Source organism: Bacillus rossius, chromosome 16 (genome assembly GCF_032445375.1).
Source record: "Bacillus rossius redtenbacheri isolate Brsri chromosome 16, Brsri_v3, whole genome shotgun sequence".
Classification (NCBI taxonomy): Eukaryota; Metazoa; Arthropoda; class Insecta; order Phasmatodea; family Bacillidae; genus Bacillus; species Bacillus rossius.
The window spans coordinates 1,795,418-1,815,053 of NC_086343.1; the positions used below are offsets into that span (position 1 = coordinate 1,795,418).

The 19,636-nt window shown below is 50.2% G+C and overlaps 1 protein-coding gene across 1 annotated transcript in view; it reads right to left on the bottom strand.

Moving 5' to 3' along the window:
• The window catches only part of LOC134540463 (diacylglycerol kinase 1), a 153,449-nt gene that overhangs the window by 42,793 nt on the left and 91,020 nt on the right, over positions 1 to 19,636 (bottom strand). Inside the window, exons 5-6 of the mRNA XM_063383230.1 lie at positions 8,863 to 9,039; positions 1,709 to 1,895 (exon numbers count right to left, since the gene is read on the bottom strand). Of these exons, the coding sequence (XP_063239300.1) occupies positions 1,709 to 1,895; positions 8,863 to 9,039 (364 nt within the window). The remainder of the gene's footprint in view (positions 1 to 1,708; positions 1,896 to 8,862; positions 9,040 to 19,636) is intronic.

Consider the following 19,636-nt stretch of genomic DNA (forward strand, 5'->3'; position numbering starts at 1 on the left):
ACACCTCTCACCGACCTCAGCCAATAACTAGGGGCAGGCATTTTTTCGCGAAAAAAAACTGAACGCCTATTAGACTGCAACAAGGTATACGCGCACCAGCGGTTTCTTCCTTGTGATTGGCGGCCGTCTGCGAGAGAAGCCTTTGCCTCAGTTTGGCTGAGCCACTCAGGACGAATTTGCTTCCGCAATGAATCACTGTGATTGGTGTTTTCAACAATCGTCATGTACCTGAAAGAAACTCACCCAATCACGAAACACAGACGATGCTACAGTGTTTTAACCTTTCAACTTGTCCCGGAATCTTTTCGCGAAATATGCATGGCCCTACCAATAACCATACACTGAGAGAAAGGTTTGTTTGCCTCAACAAAATATGTGTTTGTATGTGGTTTAATAAATATATTTTGTTAATTCAAACAAATATTTTGTAGTAGGAAAGATTCTGTCGACCCAACAAAATGATGTTGTCAAACTCAAATGTATATTTGGTTAGGTGTAAAAAATAATTTTTTTGTTTCTTACCGAGTTTGGCTAAGCTAACAAAATATTTTTGTTCCACCAAGTAAATATATTTTTTTTTTGGCCATACATAAACAAATATTTATTTGATTCAAACAAACCTATTGCTCAGTGCAGGAGGAAAGCTAGAGTATTTTGTGATATGTCTTGACACGGAATGTATTCGCGAAATGCAGGTGTCCCTAGTTAAGACGTTATCACGTGAAGTCATCGCCCGTACAGACACGAGCAGGAAGGAGGAGGGGGGAGGAGGAGGGAGGAGGAGGAAGGAGGAGGGAGGAGGAGGAAGGAGCAGGGAGGAGCAGGGAGGAGCAGGGAGGAGCAGGGAGGAGGAGGGAGGAGCAGGGAGGAGCAGGGAGGAGCAGGGAGGAGGAGGGAGGAGGAGGGAGGAGGAGGAAAAGCAGGGAGGAGCAGGGAGGAGGTGGGAGGAGGAGGGAGGAGCAGGGAGGAGGAGGAAGGAGCAGGGAGGAGGAGGGAGGAGGAGGAGGGAGGAGGAGGAAGGAGCAGGGAGGAGGAGGGAGGAGGGAGGAGCAGGGAGAAGGAGGGAGGAGCAGGGAGGAGCAGGGAGGAGGAGGGAGGAGGAGGAAGGAGCAGGGAGGAGGAGGGAGGAGGAGGGAGGAGCAGGGAGGAGGAGGAGGGAGGAGGGAGGCGGAGGGAGGAGGAGGAGGGAGGAGGAGGAAGGAGCAGGGAGGAGGAGGGAGGAGGACGGAGGAGCAGGGAGGAGGAGGAAGGAGGAGGGAGGAGGAGGGAGGAGCAGGGAGGAGGAGGGAGGAGGAGGAGGGAGGAGGAGGAGGGAGGAGGAGGAAGGAGCAGGGATGAGCAGGGAGGAGGAGGGAGGAGCAGGGAGGAGGAGGGAGGAGGAGGAGGGAGGAGGAGGAGGGAGGAGGAGGAAGGAGCAGGGAGGAGGAGAGAGGAGGAGGAAGGAGCAGGGAGGAGGAGGGAGGAGGAGGGAGGAGGAGGGAGGAGCAGGGAGGAGGAGGAAGGAGCAGGGAGGAGGAGGGAGGAGGAGGAGGGAGGAGGAGGAAGGAGCAGGGAGGAGGAGGGAGGAGGAGCAGGGAGGAGGAGGGAGGAGGAGGGAGGAGCAGGGAGGAGGAGGAAGGAGGAGGGAGGAGGAGGGAGGAGGAGGGAGGAGGAGGAAGGAGCAGGGAGGAGGGAGGAGGAGGAGGAGGAGGAGGAGGGAGGGTCTCACCGGCGCGGCCGCGGGCAGAGGACTCGGAGTCGGAGCGGTGCCCCAGCGCGTGCAGCCGCTCCGTGAAGCCGTGGAAGCGCTCGGCCAGGCGGCTGGCGGGCCGCTCCTGGTGGGGCGCCCCCAGAGTCTGGTCCACGCCGCACGTCGCGATGTTGGGCGCCGATCCGGGCCCGCGCGCGTGCGCCGTCTCCTGCGGGCGGCAACTCTGCTCCACAAGTGCCCTCCACTGGCGCTCAGGATCAGGTTTATATTTCAAGAGAATAAATACATAGGGGAATACTTTCTTAAACTGAGATGAATACCTACCATAAAAAAAGTATAATTTCTTGGATCGAGGGTTTTCACGACCAGTTACCCTTATTGAAAACACGTATGTTGTCATCAACTTATAGAGACCGGAAAAATTCGCAGATTAATTTCGCGATGGTCTGAAATTCACACACGTATATACCTTTAAGCTGCTATCGCTATTGGCTCACTGTTCGTCTGGGCGACTCTGGGCCAATGAGAAACCCCTCGACCAAAAAAGTAACGAATCACGGGCAATCACCAGTTGAGACGACTCACGAGTCGGCAGCCAAACGAACTGGCGTTATTTGCCCCGAGTGTACAGAGGACCGTGTAGACCATCCTGGAGGTCCATCGAAACCGCGAATTTTTCAGGTCCCTTAGTGATCAAGAGGCGGGGAGCACAGTCTGACAGAGTGACAGAGTGACAGAGTGACGGAGGCAAGTTGTTTCGGGCCGAAGCCCGGCCTAGCCTCACCACCTCCACCTCCTAGGACTGAACCCGTTAGGGTATTCCAGGACCACTAGCTTTTCTTCTTTTCATCCAGATGTCACCGGATCTTAATGGCATCTGGATGTTGGCCTCAGATGTTTCATATGCCATGGTTTGAATGGTTAAACACCATTTTTTTGCCTCAACCAGAAACAACTTATCCATTATGTTTGAGCCGCCGTGCCCGCAGCCAGAACATAGCTTTGCCAGTTGGTAATATATATACTTGTCCAATGCATCCATGCAGAATTTAAAAACACGACGGCTGATGGTAAAACACTACAGTCAGTCCACGTGGGATCTCTTGCATGCCATTGCTCAGGGACGGAGGCAGGATGACGGCGCCGTGCGGGAACCGACCTCATAAACCCCCAGACGCGGTAATGTATTCGCCTGGGGGAATGAGTCTCGCCGCGCTGGGACATCAGGCGGGCGGCTCGGCGGACCAATGAGGAACGCGGGTCTCGTCTCGCAGCGCTAATGAAGCCCAAGGCTCGTTTACGGCTGATCGCGCAAACACCCCCCTCTCCCACCCCCCTTGCGGTGGATTGAAAAAGGGAGAGAGGGGGGAGGGGACCGGCAAATGGCGTTCTCGATTACGTCGCGGGGGAGAAACAAAAAAAAAATTTACGGCTGAAGAAAATGTCTCTCGCCTTTTACTCCATAAACACACAGAGTTTCTTTATTGAGGGCCTCGTCTGCCAGGGCACATATAGAGTGTGCACAGCTTCAGAAATAAACCACGCAATTTAAAAACCGCTTAAGATACTCGAACGATGTCTCTTTACTAAAAAGCATTTAAGAAAATGCTGAAGGTAAATGAGTATTTATATTCCCGAATTTCGTTTTTAAACTGTAATTTTGGAAGAGTAAAAATGACTAAACCGTGCGTATTCAAAATAATCTTTAGGCACGAAACCGGTACGAAATTTTGAAAGCATTTAAGGGACTTTCATTACACCTTTATATTTATTTCTCCGCCATATAATGTTGTGTTCACCGTTGAAATCTCATAGTTGTCATATAAACGACGTGAAATCTGCGGGAAAGTTCACAGCCTTGCACTCAGAGGCGATACCGCACTAGAAGCACTAGCAAGCATGGTCCTTACTAGGCGTGTCCCTTTAGATGGATCAATATCTGTTTTCATGGATATTTTATTTAAAACATGACAAAAGAGATCTTTGCTTGGAACATTACTGTTTACTAAAATTAATAGGCTAGTGTCAAAATTATATTTTTTAAGAATTACCAATAAAGTATCCAATTTTAACAGGCAGACAATACATAGGCGTATAAAACATATTTAAAAGATATTTTTCATACCGAGACAATATTCTTAACACAGTATCAAACTTAAAATAAAATTTAGCAAAAAAAAAATACAATACTAACGTTTCCTGTAAAGTATCTGTGAATTATTGAGCATTCGTAGCAGAGAATATCCTCCTCCAGGTACGACTCCATTAAATGAAGATGTTCTTTGTTCGAGCTTTGCTCACTCACCTTCATGCCGCGACTGTCGAGCGTCAGAGCGCGCGCCTCCTGCCGCTTCACGAAGGACAGGAAGAGGTGGCGACACAGGTCCTCGGGAGTGTCCACCTCCAGGTAGTGTCCATGAACAACCAGGAGTCCTTCCTTGGAGCTGTAGTCACTCACCTTCATGCCGCGACTGTCGAGCGTCAGAGCGCGCGCCTCCTGCCGCTTCACGAAGGACAGGAAGAGGTGGCGGCACAGGTCCTCGGGAGTGTCCACCTCCAGGTAGTGTCCATGAACAACCAGGAGTCCTTCCTTGTAGCTGTAGTCACTCACCTTCATGCCGCGACTGTCGAGCGTCATAGCGCGCGCCTCCTGCCGCTTCACGAAGGACAGGAAGAGGTGGCGACACAGGTCCTCGGGAGTGTCCACCTCCAGGTAGTGTCCATGAACAACCAGGAGTCCTTCCTTGGAGCTGTGGTCACTCACCTTCATGCCGCGACTGTCGAGCGTCAGAGCGCGCGCCTCCTGCCGCTTCACGAAGGACAGGAAGAGGTGGCGACACAGGTCCTCGGGAGTGTCCACCTCCAGGTAGTGTCCATGAACAACCAGGAGTCCTTCCTTGGAGCTGTAGTCACTCACCTTCATGCCGCGACTGTCGAGCGTCAGAGCGCGCGCCTCCTGCCGCTTCACGAAGGACAGGAAGAGGTGGCGACACAGGTCCTCGGGAGTGTCCACCTCCAGGTAGTGTCCATGAACAACCAGGAGTCCTTCCTTGGAGCTGTAGTCACTCACCTTCATGCCGCGACTGTCGAGCGTCATAGCGCGCGCCTCCTGCCGCTTCACGAAGGACAGGAAGAGGTGGCGACACAGGTCCTCGGGAGTGTCCACCTCCAGGTAGTGTCCATGAACAACCAGGAGTCCTTCCTTGGAGCTGTAGTCACTCACCTTCATGCCGCGACTGTCGAGCGTCAGAGCGCGCGCCTCCTGCCGCTTCACGAAGGACAGGAAGAGGTGGCGACACAGGTCCTCGGGAGTGTCCACCTCCAGGTAGTGTCCATGAACAACCAGGAGTCCTTCCTTGGAGCTGTAGTCACTCACCTTCATGCCGCGACTGTCGAGCGTCATAGCGCGCGCCTCCTGCCGCTTCACGAAGGACAGGAAGAGGTGGCGACACAGGTCCTCGGGAGTGTCCACCTCCAGGTAGTGTCCATGAACAACCAGGAGTCCTTCCTTGGAGCTGTGGTCACTCACCTTCATGCCGCGACTGTCGAGCGTCAGAGCGCGCGCCTCCTGCCGCTTCACGAAGGACAGGAAGAGGTGGCGGCACAAGTCCTCGGGAGTGTCCACCTCCAGGTAGTGTCCATGAACAACCAGGAGTCCTTCCTTGTAGCTGTAGTCACTCACCTTCATGCCGCAACTGTCGAGCGTCAGAGCGCGCGCCTCCTGCCGCTTCACGAAGGACAGGAAGAGGTGGCGTCACAGGTCCTCGGGAGTGTCCACCTCCAGGTAGTGTCCATGAACAACCAGGAGTCCTTCCTTGGAGCTGTGGTCACTCACCTTCATGCCGCGACTGTCGAGCGTCAGAGCGCGCGCCTCCTGCCGCTTCACGAAGGACAGGAAGAGGTGGCGACACAGGTCCTCGGGAGTGTCCACCTCCAGGTAGTGTCCATGAACAACCAGGAGTCCTTCCTTGGAGCTGTAGTCACTCACCTTCATGCCGCGACTGTCGAGCGTCAGAGCGCGCGCTTCCTGCCGCTTCACGAAGGACAGGAAGAGGTGGCGACACAGGTCCTCGGGAGTGTCCACCTCCAGGTAGTGTCCATGAACAACCAGGAGTCCTTCCTTGGAGCTGTAGTCACTCACCTTCATGCCGCGACTGTCGAGCGTCAGAGCGCACGCTTCCTGCCGCTTCACGAAGGACAGGAAGAGGTGGCGACACAGGTCCTCGGGAGTGTCCACCTCCAGGTAGTGTCCATGAACAACCAGGAGTCCTTCCTTGTAGCTGTAGTCACTCACCTTCATGCCGCGACTGTCGAGCGTCATAGCGCGCGCTTCCTGCCGCTTCACGAAGGACAGGAAGATGTGGCGACACAGGTCCTCGGGAGTGTCCACCTCCAGGTAGTGTCCATGAACAACCAGGAGTCCTTCCTTGTAGCTGTAGTCACTCACCTTCATGCCGCGACTGTCGAGCGTCAGAGCGCGCGCTTCCTGCCGCTTCACGAAGGACAGGAAGAGGTGGCGACACAGGTCCTCGGGAGTGTCCACCTCCAGGTAGTGTCCATGAACAACCAGGAGTCCTTCCTTGTAGCTGTAGTCACTCACCTTCATGCCGCGACTGTCGAGCGTCAGAGCGCGCGCCTCCTGCCGCTTCACGAAGGACAGGAAGAGGTGCCGACACAGGTCCTCGGGTGTGTCCACCTCCAGGTAGTGTCCATGAACAACCAGGAGTCCTTCCTTGGAGCTGTAGTCACTCACCTTCATGCCGCGACTGTCGAGCGTCAGAGCGCGCGCTTCCTGCCGCTTCACGAAGGACAGGAAGAGGTGGCGACACAGGTCCTCGGGAGTGTCCACCTCCAGGTAGTGTCCATGAACAACCAGGAGTCCTTCCTTGGAGCTGTAGTCACTCACCTTCATGCCGCGACTGTCGAGCGTCAGAGCGCGCGCCTCCTGCCGCTTCACGAAGGACAGGAAGAGGTGGCGACACAGGTCCTCGGGAGTGTCCACCTCCAGGTAGTGTCCATGAACAACCAGGAGTCCTTCCTTGGAGCTGTAGTCACTCACCTTCATGCCGCGACTGTCGAGCGTCAGAGCGCGCGCCTCCTGCCGCTTCACGAAGGACAGGAAGAGGTGGCGACACAGGTCCTCGGGAGTGTCCACCTCCAGGTAGTGTCCATGAAAAACCAGGAGTCCTTCCTTGGAGCTGTAGTCACTCACCTTCATGCCGCGACTGTCGAGCGTCAGAGCGCGCGCCTCCTGCCGCTTCACGAAGGACAGGAAGAGGTGGCGACACAGGTCCTCGGGTGTGTCCACCTCCAGGTAGTGTCCATGAACAACCAGGAGTCCTTCCTTGGAGCTGTGGTCACTCACCTTCATGCCGCGACTGTCGAGCGTCAGAGCGCGCGCCTCCTGCCGCTTCACGAAGGACAGGAAGAGGTGGCGGCACAGGTCCTCGGGAGTGTCCACCTCCAGGTAGTGTCCATGAACAACCAGGAGTCCTTCCTTGTAGCTGTAGTCACTCACCTTCATGCCGCGACTGTCGAGCGTCAGAGCGCGCGCCTCCTGCCGCTTCACGAAGGACAAAAAAAGAGGTGCCGACACAGGTCCTCGGGAATGTCCACCTCCAGGTAGTGTCCATGAACAACCAGGAGTCCTTCCTTGGAGCTGTAGTCACTCACCTTCATGCCGCGACTGTCGAGCGTCAGAGCGCGCGCCTCCTGCCGCTTCACGAAGGACAGGAAGAGGTGGCGACACAGGTCCTCGGGTGTGTCCACCTCCAGGTAGTGTCCATGAACAACCAGGAGTCCTTCCTTGGAGCTGTGGTCACTCACCTTCATGCCGCGACTGTCGAGCGTCAGAGCGCGCGCCTCCTGCCGCTTCACGAAGGACAGGAAGAGGTGGCGGCACAGGTCCTCGGGAGTGTCCACCTCCAGGTAGTGTCCATGAACAACCAGGAGTCCTTCCTTGTAGCTGTAGTCACTCACCTTCATGCCGCGACTGTCGAGCGTCAGAGCGCGCGCCTCCTGCCGCTTCACGAAGGACAAAAAAAGAGGTGCCGACACAGGTCCTCGGGAATGTCCACCTCCAGGTAGTGTCCATGAACAACCAGGAGTCCTTCCTTGGAGCTGTAGTCACTCACCTTCATGCCGCGACTGTCGAGCGTCAGAGCGCGCGCCTCCTGCCGCTTCACGAAGGACAGGAAGAGGTGGCGGCACAGGTCCTCGGGAGTGTCCACCTCCAGGTAGTGTCCATGAACAACCAGGAGTCCTTCCTTGGAGCTGTGGTCACTCACCTTCATGCCGCGACTGTCGAGCGTCAGAGCGCGCGCCTCCTGCCGCTTCACGAAGGACAGGAAGAGGTGGCGACACAGGTCCTCGGGAGTGTCCACCTCCAGGTAGTGTCCATGAACAACCAGGAGTCCTACCTTGTAGCTGTAGTCACTCACCTTCATGCCGCGACTGTCGAGCGTCAGAGCGCGCGCCTCCTGCCGCTTCACGAAGGACAGGAAGAGGTGGCGACACAGGTCCTCGGGAGTGTCCACCTCCAGGTAGTGTCCATGAACAACCAGGAGTCCTTCCTTGGAGCTGTAGTCACTCACCTTCATGCCGCGACTGTCGAGCGTCAGAGCGCGCGCCTCCTGCCGCTTCACGAAGGACAGGAAGAGGTGGCGGCACAGGTCCTCGGGAGTGTCCACCTCCAGGTAGTGTCCATGAACAACCAGGAGTCCTTCCTTGGAGCTGTGGTCACTCACCTTCATGCCGCGACTGTCGAGCGTCAGAGCGCGCGCCTCCTGCCGCTTCACGAAGGACAGGAAGAGGTGGCGACACAGGTCCTCGGGTGTGTCCACCTCCAGGTAGTGTCCATGAACAACCAGGAGTCCTTCCTTGGAGCTGTAGACACTCACCTTCATGCCGCGACTGTCGAGCGTCAGAGCGCGCGCCTCCTGCCGCTTCACGAAGGACAGGAAGAGGTGGCGGCACAGGTCCTCGGGAGTGTCCACCTCCAGGTAGTGTCCATGAACAACCAGGAGTCCTTCCTTGGAGCTGTAGTCACTCACCTTCATGCCGCGACTGTCGAGCGTCAGAGCGCGCGCCTCCTGCCGCTTCACGAAGGACAGGAAGAGGTGGCGACACAGGTCCTCGGGAGTGTCCACCTCCAGGTAGTGTCCATGAACAACCAGGAGTGCTTCCTTGGAGCTGTGGTCACTCACCTTCATGCCGCGACTGTCGAGCGTCAGAGCGCGCGCCTCCTGCCGCTTCACGAAGGACAGGAAGAGGTGGCGACACAGGTCCTCGGGTGTGTCCACCTCCAGGTAGGTGTCCATGAACAACCGGAAGCCCTCATAGTCGATGTCCTGCCGACAAACACAACGGTCACTTATTGTTTTTACGTCTTGTCATAAGTTTCATACTGAGGCGAATGTTCCTGTCACCTTACATGCAGTTAATTGCATATAACCTGATAGCTTAAAAATCCCAAGAAGTTAAAAAAAGTTCTATGAGTACTATTTTTATTATAATACATATTTATTTGTTCACTATATTTGTTGTACAAATTTTGTTTAGTTTAAGATATTTTTGAAGTATGTTTTTTGTTGTGGACATTTTGAGCAGTAGTTTACAAAAGGTTTAGTATGTTTAGACTGCAATATAGTAAAACATTTGTATTTTATTATATTTGGTATAGAAAAAGACCACCGATGCGTGTGAGGAAACACTGATGGGTTTGGGATGAAATGTGCCGAGTGTCTTTTCGTGTCCAGACGGTATACTGCATGGCTCTGTCTCATGCCATCTGGTGTAAGGCAGCCTCCATCAAACCTAACAGGGGGGCGAGGTGACTTGAGCACCCCCCTCCCCCCACCGACCATCACGGTCCTGGGGGCTGTCCAGCACCGCTGGTGAAAGTACCGGGGCAACGGGACATGGGCTGGTATTCCTGAGGGAGCTGGATACATCTTTTAAGTTATTTCACATCTTTGTCCTGATGCGAAATTTGTACCGATAGCCCTCTCCTGGATTCGTTAATGGTTCACACATCTTCTTACAAGATACTTAGCCACTAATCCTTATTTCCTAGCTGGAGAAGGTCATGGAGTGATCATGATTCTCAACACCTGCGTGAAATTTTATGTACAGCTAATGGATAATATTTAGCAAGTCAATGTTGGAAATTTTCGAGCATATACTACATAAAAATAAAACGGAGGTAAGCACTCAAATAATGGTCACGACAAGAACACGAGGTGACCAATGTAGTGTGCGGGACCCATCCTTCTGCCACTTGTTCCGTCGACAGTGCTTGCAGACTGCCAGCAGGCTGTACATTGTCATTGCTCGTGAACACACAGCGAGTGTCGCTTTGCAAGCGGTGGGAAATAGGGGCGAACTGTCGTGTGGGGACCCGCCGTGCGATTGGCCGGCGGAGGTCACGTGACCTGCACGGGCTGGCACCGGGGGGGGGGGGGGGGGCAAGAAGCTGCTGGAATATTCCCTGGTCGCGCTCCGGGCGCAGAGAGCGAGCCGTGCATGATTCATAACCCCTTCCCCTCCCCCCTCCCCGGCCAAACGTAGCCAGACCCCTCCGTCCCGGGACTCGAAACAAAAGAAACACAAGCAAAGACGGAACAATAATTTCACAGAGAGATTATTTTAGAATTATTGTAATCCTTAACGGGCTGCAATAACGTGTCCCCCCCCCCCAGAATTACAGCCAGATGTGCCTCATACACAGAAGCAGCAGGAATCGTGTTTCCAAGTTATATACATTTAATGCTGCTTTGCATACATACTTTAGACTATATTTAGAGAAATCATCAAATAATTGACACAAGAACACAGTTTGAAAGACAATTAAATAAAATAAAAACTTATAACTGTACGGTTTTTGTTTTATCAAGCAAAATCATACTTAAATTCCTATGAGTGAACGATGGCAGTTCTAAAAGGATATTAATCCCTGATATTTTTAATGTAGGATTCAATATTTATTTTAAAATTAATTTCTAAAGAAGACTTGCTGATGAAATGTACACAGCGGCTACACCGGAGCCCAGGCTCCGCGGGCAGACACAGAGCTGTGCCCCAGCGGCTCCAGGGGACATGCCCCCGGGCCCCACTTACATCACTGTCTCACGGCAATGCTCAACGGTGCAGTGCCGCCACCAATTTACTTTGGTTTTTTTTGAAGTAAATACACATGTACAAAGCATCTCCCTTTCCCTCTCTCTAATTCTCCATCACTCTATCTCTCTCTATGTACCTATATAACTCTTCATCAATCTATATCTCTCTATATCTATATATTCCCCTATATTTCTCTATCCTCTATTCACATAGAGATTTAAATCTCTATATGTCACACTATAAAAATGAAAATACTAAAATTCTATTTTTCTCTTCGTCTTAAGAAACTCGTTACGCCAGTCAAAAAGTTCGTTATTCCTCGTAAAACATCGCGAACAAATTATTAATACTAATTACAAGGGTAAGATCAGGTTAGAGTGCAACATATTTTCGTGACGAATCTCCATCTCTAGATCTGTCTTAAAAGGGATGAATGAAACTCGTAATGGCCTGCAATCAGCTGAACCCCCACCCCCCTGCCCTAACACGCGTGGCCTCCTCGCAGGTCGACGGAGAAGGGCGTAACCTACCAACTCGATTATCCGAATGTGACGGGGCCCGGCGTGAGATGAGGTGTGCCCCGGTGGGGGTGCGGGTGGTAGGGGGAGGGGTGGCGAGTCTGTCGAGCTGCGGGTTGCCATGGCGACGCGGCCTCGGCGCGCTCGATACCTCCCCTCCCCTCCCCACCCCTCCGGCGGGCCGCGGGTTCGAGTCCCGCCAGGCGCTGCCTCATGTCTCCGGCGCCCCCTGTCGTCATTCTTCCGCGTGAACAACGGCACGTGCTTTTGTTTACCAGAGGCACTTCAAAACACCAACGCTAATTAAAAGGTTAACAAATTTAAATGATTTAATTTTACGCAGCACAATTTTTGAACTGAAATTCATTTGGAAGCCTTGAGAATAAAATTTTCAAAGCCGAATTTTTTATCAAACGTTTTCGTGAAACATTGTTTTATGAAACGATTTCTGACGCGAAAACGACAGAAAAGAGTTATATAGTCGAGGTTTGAATTGCCAAAAAAGTTTAAATTCTATGACATGTACTGAGTAACACGCGCTATTTTTTTTTTTAAATGTATAAATATCAACCGGAAAATTTCGCGGATTTGTTTCTGCATAGGTAAAAATTCAAACATGTGTACATTTTTTTCAGCTTCTGCCATAGGCTCACAGTTTATCCGGATGACTCAAGGCCAACGAGAAACCTTAAACCAAAGAAGCATCCAATAACAAGCTCCCCAGTTCATACGTCCAACAGGCCAGTAGCCAAATAAACGTGTGACTTTCACCCCTGTGGATTCTATCCTAGAGGTCCATGAACCAGCTTAGACTTCCAGTCCCTATGTAGTAATCACAAAATCCCACCAGGGACCAGAAACATTCGTGAACTACAGTTCGGTAGCTAAGCGGCACAAGAAGTAATAATAAAAAAACGGACGAATGACAGATTACGCGTGTTTTTTTTGACATGATAACGTCTTATAAATCAATGAACGCCGGCTGCACGCACGAAAAAAAACATGACTCATTGTCACGTTCCGCCTGAGCCGAGCGTGCAAAGAACCGGCCAACCACCGTGCGAGAAAATCTTCTATAATATCAAACAGGTTAAGGCGGGCTTTGTAAAAGCAGCAATTAAAAAAAATATATATTTATTTGTCCAGTTTCGTCATTTCAAATTAACATTTTATAAAAATTGATTTGATTTCAGTTTATTTCTATAGCTAATTGTTCGTGATTAAATTTAAACAAATCATTTAAAATTAAATTTTGCAAAAACTGTAAATGATATTTGAAAATTAAAGAGTATGCACTTTTTCATCAGTGTTTTCTTATGACGTTATCACGTACTTTACAGACAGGAGCGCTCCCCCCCCCCCCCCGGCCCTCGGGAGCGATGAGTGATCTGCGGTGGACAGGACTGATTCACGACAAGCCCTCGAGCTGTCCCTGCGACTCAGCGCTGGCCCGCAGCCACCAGGCTAGCGTGGTGGGGGGGGCTCTGAAGTCCGCGCTCTGTCCGAACGCCAGGCGAGACCTACACTCGTGTGCCAAGCTGTAAAGAATTATTAGGCGTTGTAAAATATATATTTTTGAAAATAATAATAATGTTTGTTATCGAAAGAGGCGCTGTGGTCGAGCGGTCGGGCACTCGGCTCGCCGAGGTTCGATTCCTCGCGGTTAGAATCAGGAATTTTCGCAAGTGTGAAACGTAGCGGACGTTGCGGGGTAATCCTGTTTCCCCCAGAAAGTCGTTCCGTCGCTGATCGATGCCCAATATCATCTCATTTCAGTCGTCGAGGCTGGAACGACAGGTAGGCTCCCGTGAGTGTCAGCCCCGCTCCATCCATGCAGACCCTGCCTCAAGCGGGGAACTATGTTCAATTATGTGTAGTATCGAGAATGTTGTATTGCTGTGATCGAGTCTAAGCGCGTTTCCCTAATCCTCGTTGCAACAAACACACAACAAATAAACTGTAATGTTGTTATTGGTTTCCTTTTCCTTCGGGACTTTTGAAATATACCTAAGATCTATTGGGAACGCAAATCCAGTGTATAATGAATGGTATTCATTCAGTCTCTCTCAAAACACTAACGCGAACTTGGCAGGTTTGTTCTCACTGGCCGATACCGGAGTCAGAAACTGTTCATCTTTTGGAGCGGGCCTATGCACCCTGTTTGTTGCCGTCACGTGTGTAGCACTGCTCCGAGTGTAGTCCGCGGCACCCCGCAGCACAGCGCTGTGTGGCGGGCTGCCTCGCGACGCAGGGGCAGGCAGTCGCCTATTCCGTGGCACCCCGCAGCACGTAGCTGAATGGCGGGCTGCCTACCAGCGCAGGGGCAGGCAGCCGCCTAGTCCGTGGCATCCCGCAGCACAGCGCTGTGTGGCGAGCTGCCTAGCGGCGCAGGGGCAGGCAGCCACCTAGTCCGTGGCACCCCGCAGCACAGCGCTGTGTGGTGGGCTGCCTAGCGGCGCAGGAGCAGGCAGCGCGACAGTGCCTTATTGCAGCCAGGTTATGGGGGAGGGGAGAGGCGGTACTGCTCCAGGAATGCCCGTCGCTCCTGCACTCGTCCCCTCAAGAGTCCCGTGACGTCATACCCCACCGCCTGGCATTCCACCACCAGCCCGCCGGGACGCCATATTGCCCGATATTGGTGATCCCGAGTGGGCTGGCTGGCCCTCTTTCCTTGTGGCGCTGATCATGCGGAGAAGCTGCTTCCTTTTCCAAGACAGATACAGAAGGAAGCCATCTTATATTGAAGTTTTCTTTGGTCAAACAATAGTATTATATTTTATTATTGGAAATTTGTCCTCGTTGAAAACTGTCTGCAGACCCATCTTGACAGAAAAAAAATATATATTTATTGACTTCTTTTTACAATCCCCTGAACACTATATTTTACAGTGTGAAAAAACTATTTTCTCCCCGCAAAAAAAAAACTTGAAAATAATGACTTGAAAATAAAACCATAAAAGACTAGGGCAAAGTTTTCTTAACCCATGCCAATTTAATTATGTTCAGTTTACAGAATACTATATTTCGAACAAGACTCCAGGGCTTTATTGTGTACGCTATGTGCTCACACCAGCTTGACCTTTCACCTCGAAGAGAACGCAGGGCCAGGAGTATTATAATAAACGTAACGCTCATTAGACTGTAATATGGTATACACGCGCATTCAGGGAGCGTTTGCTTCCGCACTGGCTGTGATTGGTGTAGACATGAACCGGGAATAAACCCAGCCAACGACGAACACAGGCAACACTACAAGTTTTAACACACCACTGGTCTGGCCATACGAATCTTGCAGGTGACCACAGTCCTACAGCTTAAAATTCAACAAACAGCAGAATCAGAACAAAGTTATAATGATTTGAATATTAGCTTTCCACGAAATCAGCCCTCCAATATTAACGGTCTGCAATAATCCCTACTAATATTATAAACGTAAAAGTGTGTTTGTCTGTTTGTCCTTTCACGTAGCAGCGGAGCGACATGATTTTTTACATGTGTATACTTTATGGGCCGGAGAGTGACATAGACTACATATAATTATGAAGTTCCATCCCTAAAGGAATAAAAAAAGGGATATATTTTTTTAATAGAAAATCATAACACTTACAAACAGTGAGTTTGTGTCGTTACTCTATGCCCGCCACACAGTAATATAGTAAGGTATAGCAACTTCCTATCCTTCTCCTTTGCAAAACCCATCCGCTTAGTGAAGCTCGCGGCTGCTAGCGAACTAAAGGCGCTAATAACAGTTTAGTTTAGAACTTAGTCAATAGATGGCGTTGCCTTGAATTTGTAACGCGCTTACCACAACCGACTGACTCACACGTGTGGTATATAACTAGGGACAGGAAAAATTCGCGGGTTCAATGACCTGCAGGATGAACTCCATAGTTCTACGTACACTCAGTCAAATGCCACCCACTCATTGGCTGTTGTCTTGTGAGACGTCCCAACGTAGCAGCTTGGGTTTCGATATAACTTTGGTCGGGCGTTTCTCATTGGCCCAGAGTCATCCAGGTGAGTTGTGAGGCAATAGCAGAGGCAGCACTGAGGTATAAATATTTGTATTTTAGCCTATCGCGAAATGAATTCGCGAATTTTTCCGGTCTCTATGTATAACGTACGCACGGTTGCAAGAAATGCCGTCCGAAATGTGTGACGTTATTCACCGTCAGAACGTCGTCAGTGGTCGGAGGTTAGCGAAGAATGCAGCTGCTACCCGCGGGAATGTCCGCGCCCTACGGGGCTTTACCTTGACTCGTGTCGCCACACGCGTGTTCATAACCAGCCCGCCCCGGGTTGCGGGCGCGTCTCTGCGCCCTGACATTTATGTTCTCCCCGCCTCCGCCTCTGCATTCCTGTTATATTTATCCCGCGCCGAGACCCGCCCTTCCCGCGCTCTTTGTGACCCCCGCTTTGATGAGCTCGACCCCCCCCCCGACCCCCGGGCCGTGCGACGCGGGCGCATTAACGTCGTGTTTTGTTTTCCTTCCTGCCCTCGCGTGTTCCGTGCGAGCGGACGTCTTTATGGAGCGTCTCGGGTGGACCTCGCGACCTCCGGGGTGGACTCGTGCGTGCCCGGGGCGATGCGAGGAGTCTCAACTTGGTGGTCTGTGATTGGTAGAGACCCGAAAAACTCGCAGATTCATTTCGCGATAGTTTGACATTCAAACACGTATACCTTTCAGCTGCTCTTGCTATTGACTCACTGTTCGTCTGGGCGACTCCGGGCCAATGAGAAACCCTCAACCAATGAAGTGACGAATCACGGGGCAAACACCAGTTGAGACGACTCACAAGTCGGCAGCCAACGAACTGGCGTTATTTGCCCGAGTGTACAGAGGACTGTGTAGACCAACCTGGAGGTCATCGAAACCGCGAATTTTTCAGGTCCCTAGTGATTTGTAGTGACCAGAAGAATCAGCAGATTCATTCCTTGGTGGGCTAAAATTCAAACAACTTTACCTCTGCGTTGTTCCCTGCTATTGGTTCACAGTTAGCGGGCCAATGAGGAACCTCCAGCCAGGGAATAATTAACGGCATGCATTTTATCGCGAAAAGATTTCTATAATACGTGAAGGAGACTACATAAAATTAGTAATAGATTCAATAAAAAAATCTGGAGCCATGGTCAGGGACTAAAACGGAGTCAATGTTTAGTTTTATTCGACAAAAATTTAAACATCTTTAAGTTGATTAATTTATATAAATACAAAGCATGATGTTTTAAATACAAAAATCATACATATGTATTTTTTAACGTCTTCAATTTCATTTGAAACCAATTCGAGCACAGTATAACACACTGTTGCATCACAGCATGAGAAAAAGTGAAATGCCAGGGGTGATAAAAAAAAAGTTGAATGAATATTTATAGCAACAATTGCTGGCGCTACATCTATTTGTAGTAATAAGCCCATTAGCCTGATACTTTGAAATAGTAAGTGTCCAGTTTGAACAAATTGTAATTTATCCGTCAGATTCCATAATAGGAAGAGTGAATAGAGATCTGGAAATTTCGCGGATTCGTCTGGCCTCAGGGTATAATCCAAAGTCATGGGTGTATTCAACCCATGTTTGCTTACCCATGGATTGATTTACTAGCGAAAACATGTTTACCCTTTTTAATTGGAACTGCCTGATTAGCTAATTTCCCTCCTAGCCGGGTATCGTTGGCTCACGGTCGTAGAGAGGCGTGTCCAGATAACTGCGGTCCAATCACGAGCACAGTGTGAGAGTGTGGAGGTTTGCAATCGATTTGGCGAACAAATGAATGCGCGAAATGGCCGTATCTCTAATCGAAACGGAGACTAGATAAATGAGTTGTGCCAACAGGAGAACGTTTTGAAAGCATTCCCGACATTGAGATGAGTGTGCGTCGCTAACCAAGTGGAGTCTTCTGAAGGAAATAAGTTCAAATTTGATGTAAGCTTTTTACCCTGTTCACAAAAAAAAATATCACCGTATTTTTCTATCACACTTCGTAGCGTACAGTGTAGGCATTATTAATAGAGAGCTGAGATATTCGATGATTCAATTCGTGACAGGCTTAACTTAATGTATTCGAACATTTGACTGGCCTACGGCCATGGGAATGCATCTGCGCCAATGACAAACCTGCTACTGGAGAAGCACTGAATCACGAACAACCCACAGCAGACTTTAAACTTCATTAGCCAATGAACAGTTGACAACCATCCAAGTATACAGAGGCTTGTGGAGTCTACTCTGCAGGCCACTGAGCTCAGAATTTTTCCAGTCTACTTGTTAATTATCAGGGTCTAAATTCAAGGACGCTGATACGAGAGAATTAAAGTATTTTAAAATGTTGACAAGGCAAACAGTAACACTCCGCAAAAATTCAGTTATACGTTATTTTTCCGAAGTTAAAACCTAATTTTACTGGGTTAATGATGGTAGTAAACGCTAGTGAGAGAGCCTACTTGAATCTCTATAAATAAATATCCACCAAGCATACTGAAATATTACAGATAAAAGCTTTTGGCGAAACATCTTCTAGTAGTACTGAATAAAATTTACTTTCTTACATTCTAGCAAAAGGAAGGGAAAAACACATGAGTAGGAATTTCGATATTACTTGTTGGTATTTGAATGCTATAATGACGGCTGTTATGTACCCAAGTAATGGCTTTTCTGAAGGAATGCCTCCTCTTGGCCGACGCTGCGCGCTGTGGGGGAGAGAATCTACATCGCTCTTCAGAATCCTTTTAAGGGCTAGAGTGACTTCTCAGACTTGTTTGACTTCGATGGCAGTCCGGGTGCTATTGATCCAGTCTCTCTGCTGCAGCGAGCATTAGGCAACCCGTCACTGCAGACATCACTCAGGGGCTGGACAGGTGCGTCTCGCAAATTATATTTGGTCAAGTTGATTAGTTTTTTGAGAAGAAAATTTGCAATACAAAATTGTTTGAGTACCTTATTGAGAGAAAGAACGAGAGAGTGAGATGGGTGAGAGTGAGGGATGGGGAGAGTGAAAAAGGAGAGAGGGAGAGGAATGAGAATGAGAGAGGTGAGAGTGAGAGATGGTGACAGAGAGAAGGAGAGAGGGACCAGCTAAATTTTCCAGTTCATAATTATTGTGAATTGTAAATCAAGACGGGAAAAATTTGCGAATTCATTTCGCGATAGGCTAAAATAAAAATACTTATACATTTCAATCATTCTACTTTTGATGCGGTCTCTCCGGGGGACTCTGGGCCAATGAGAAACCCTACAACCAAAGAAGTAACGAATCACGGTCAAACACCAGTTGAGACGACTCACAAGTCGGCAGCCAACGAACTGGCGTTGTTTGACCGAGTATACAGAGGACTGTGTAGACTATGACTGGAGGTCATCGAAACCGCTAGTTTTTCAGGTCCCTAGGCATAACACGTGCCTCCAATAATCGTCACTTGCAAACACAACTCGACACGGTCGCCACGGACTCGTGTGCTGGAAGGTCGGGAGGCCGGCAGGCTCGCCACTGGCGCAGGGTCTCCACAAGGAAAAAAAATATTTCGTACCAACTTAGGCGAGAAAAAAGTACTAGATTAGAAAAAAAAGGTACTAAATTATAATTTGTTATTGTTTTTAACAATTTAGGAAGTTATTATGACATTGCAATGCTCAAACTTTAATATCACACGACACACACATACATTCCATAGTTTTTTAAAAATAATTACGCTTAATGATAAAACATATTGGAGTTACAATAATATTATTATATTAAAGAAAAATGTACTAGATCTGTACTGAAGCACTAATAAAGTTATAAAAGTACTAGATCTAGTACCAAAGTACTAACTGTGGAGACCCTGCACCGGCGCGGACCAGGAGGCTGCGGCCAAGTGGCCGAGCGGAGAGGCCTCGGCCAGAGCTGGCGCAGCGCGTGACTCGGCCTCCATCGGCGCTGCCCGCCCTCCCGCGGGAACAAAGGGCATTAATCACGAGCCTTGTCGCGCCGCAATCTGCTGAGTGGCTCCTGCCTCCAGAGCGCTGTCCATCCTGGACCTGCCTTCCCCGGGCTCAGCCGTCATCCCTAGGGACCTCCAGGATAGTCTACACGGTCCTCTGTACACTCGGGCAAATAACGCCAGTTCGTTTGCTGCTGACTCGTGAGTCGTCTCAACTGGTGTTTGCCCCGAGATTCGTCACTTCTTTGGTTGAGGGCAGAGCCGGATTCAGGGGAGGGCAACCGGGGCGAAAGCCCCGGGGCCTCCGCAAACGGAGGGCTCCCACAAACCCTTTGATATTCTTTTTTCGCTGTTTTACCTTTACCTACAGTACTTTGTACATACATGAT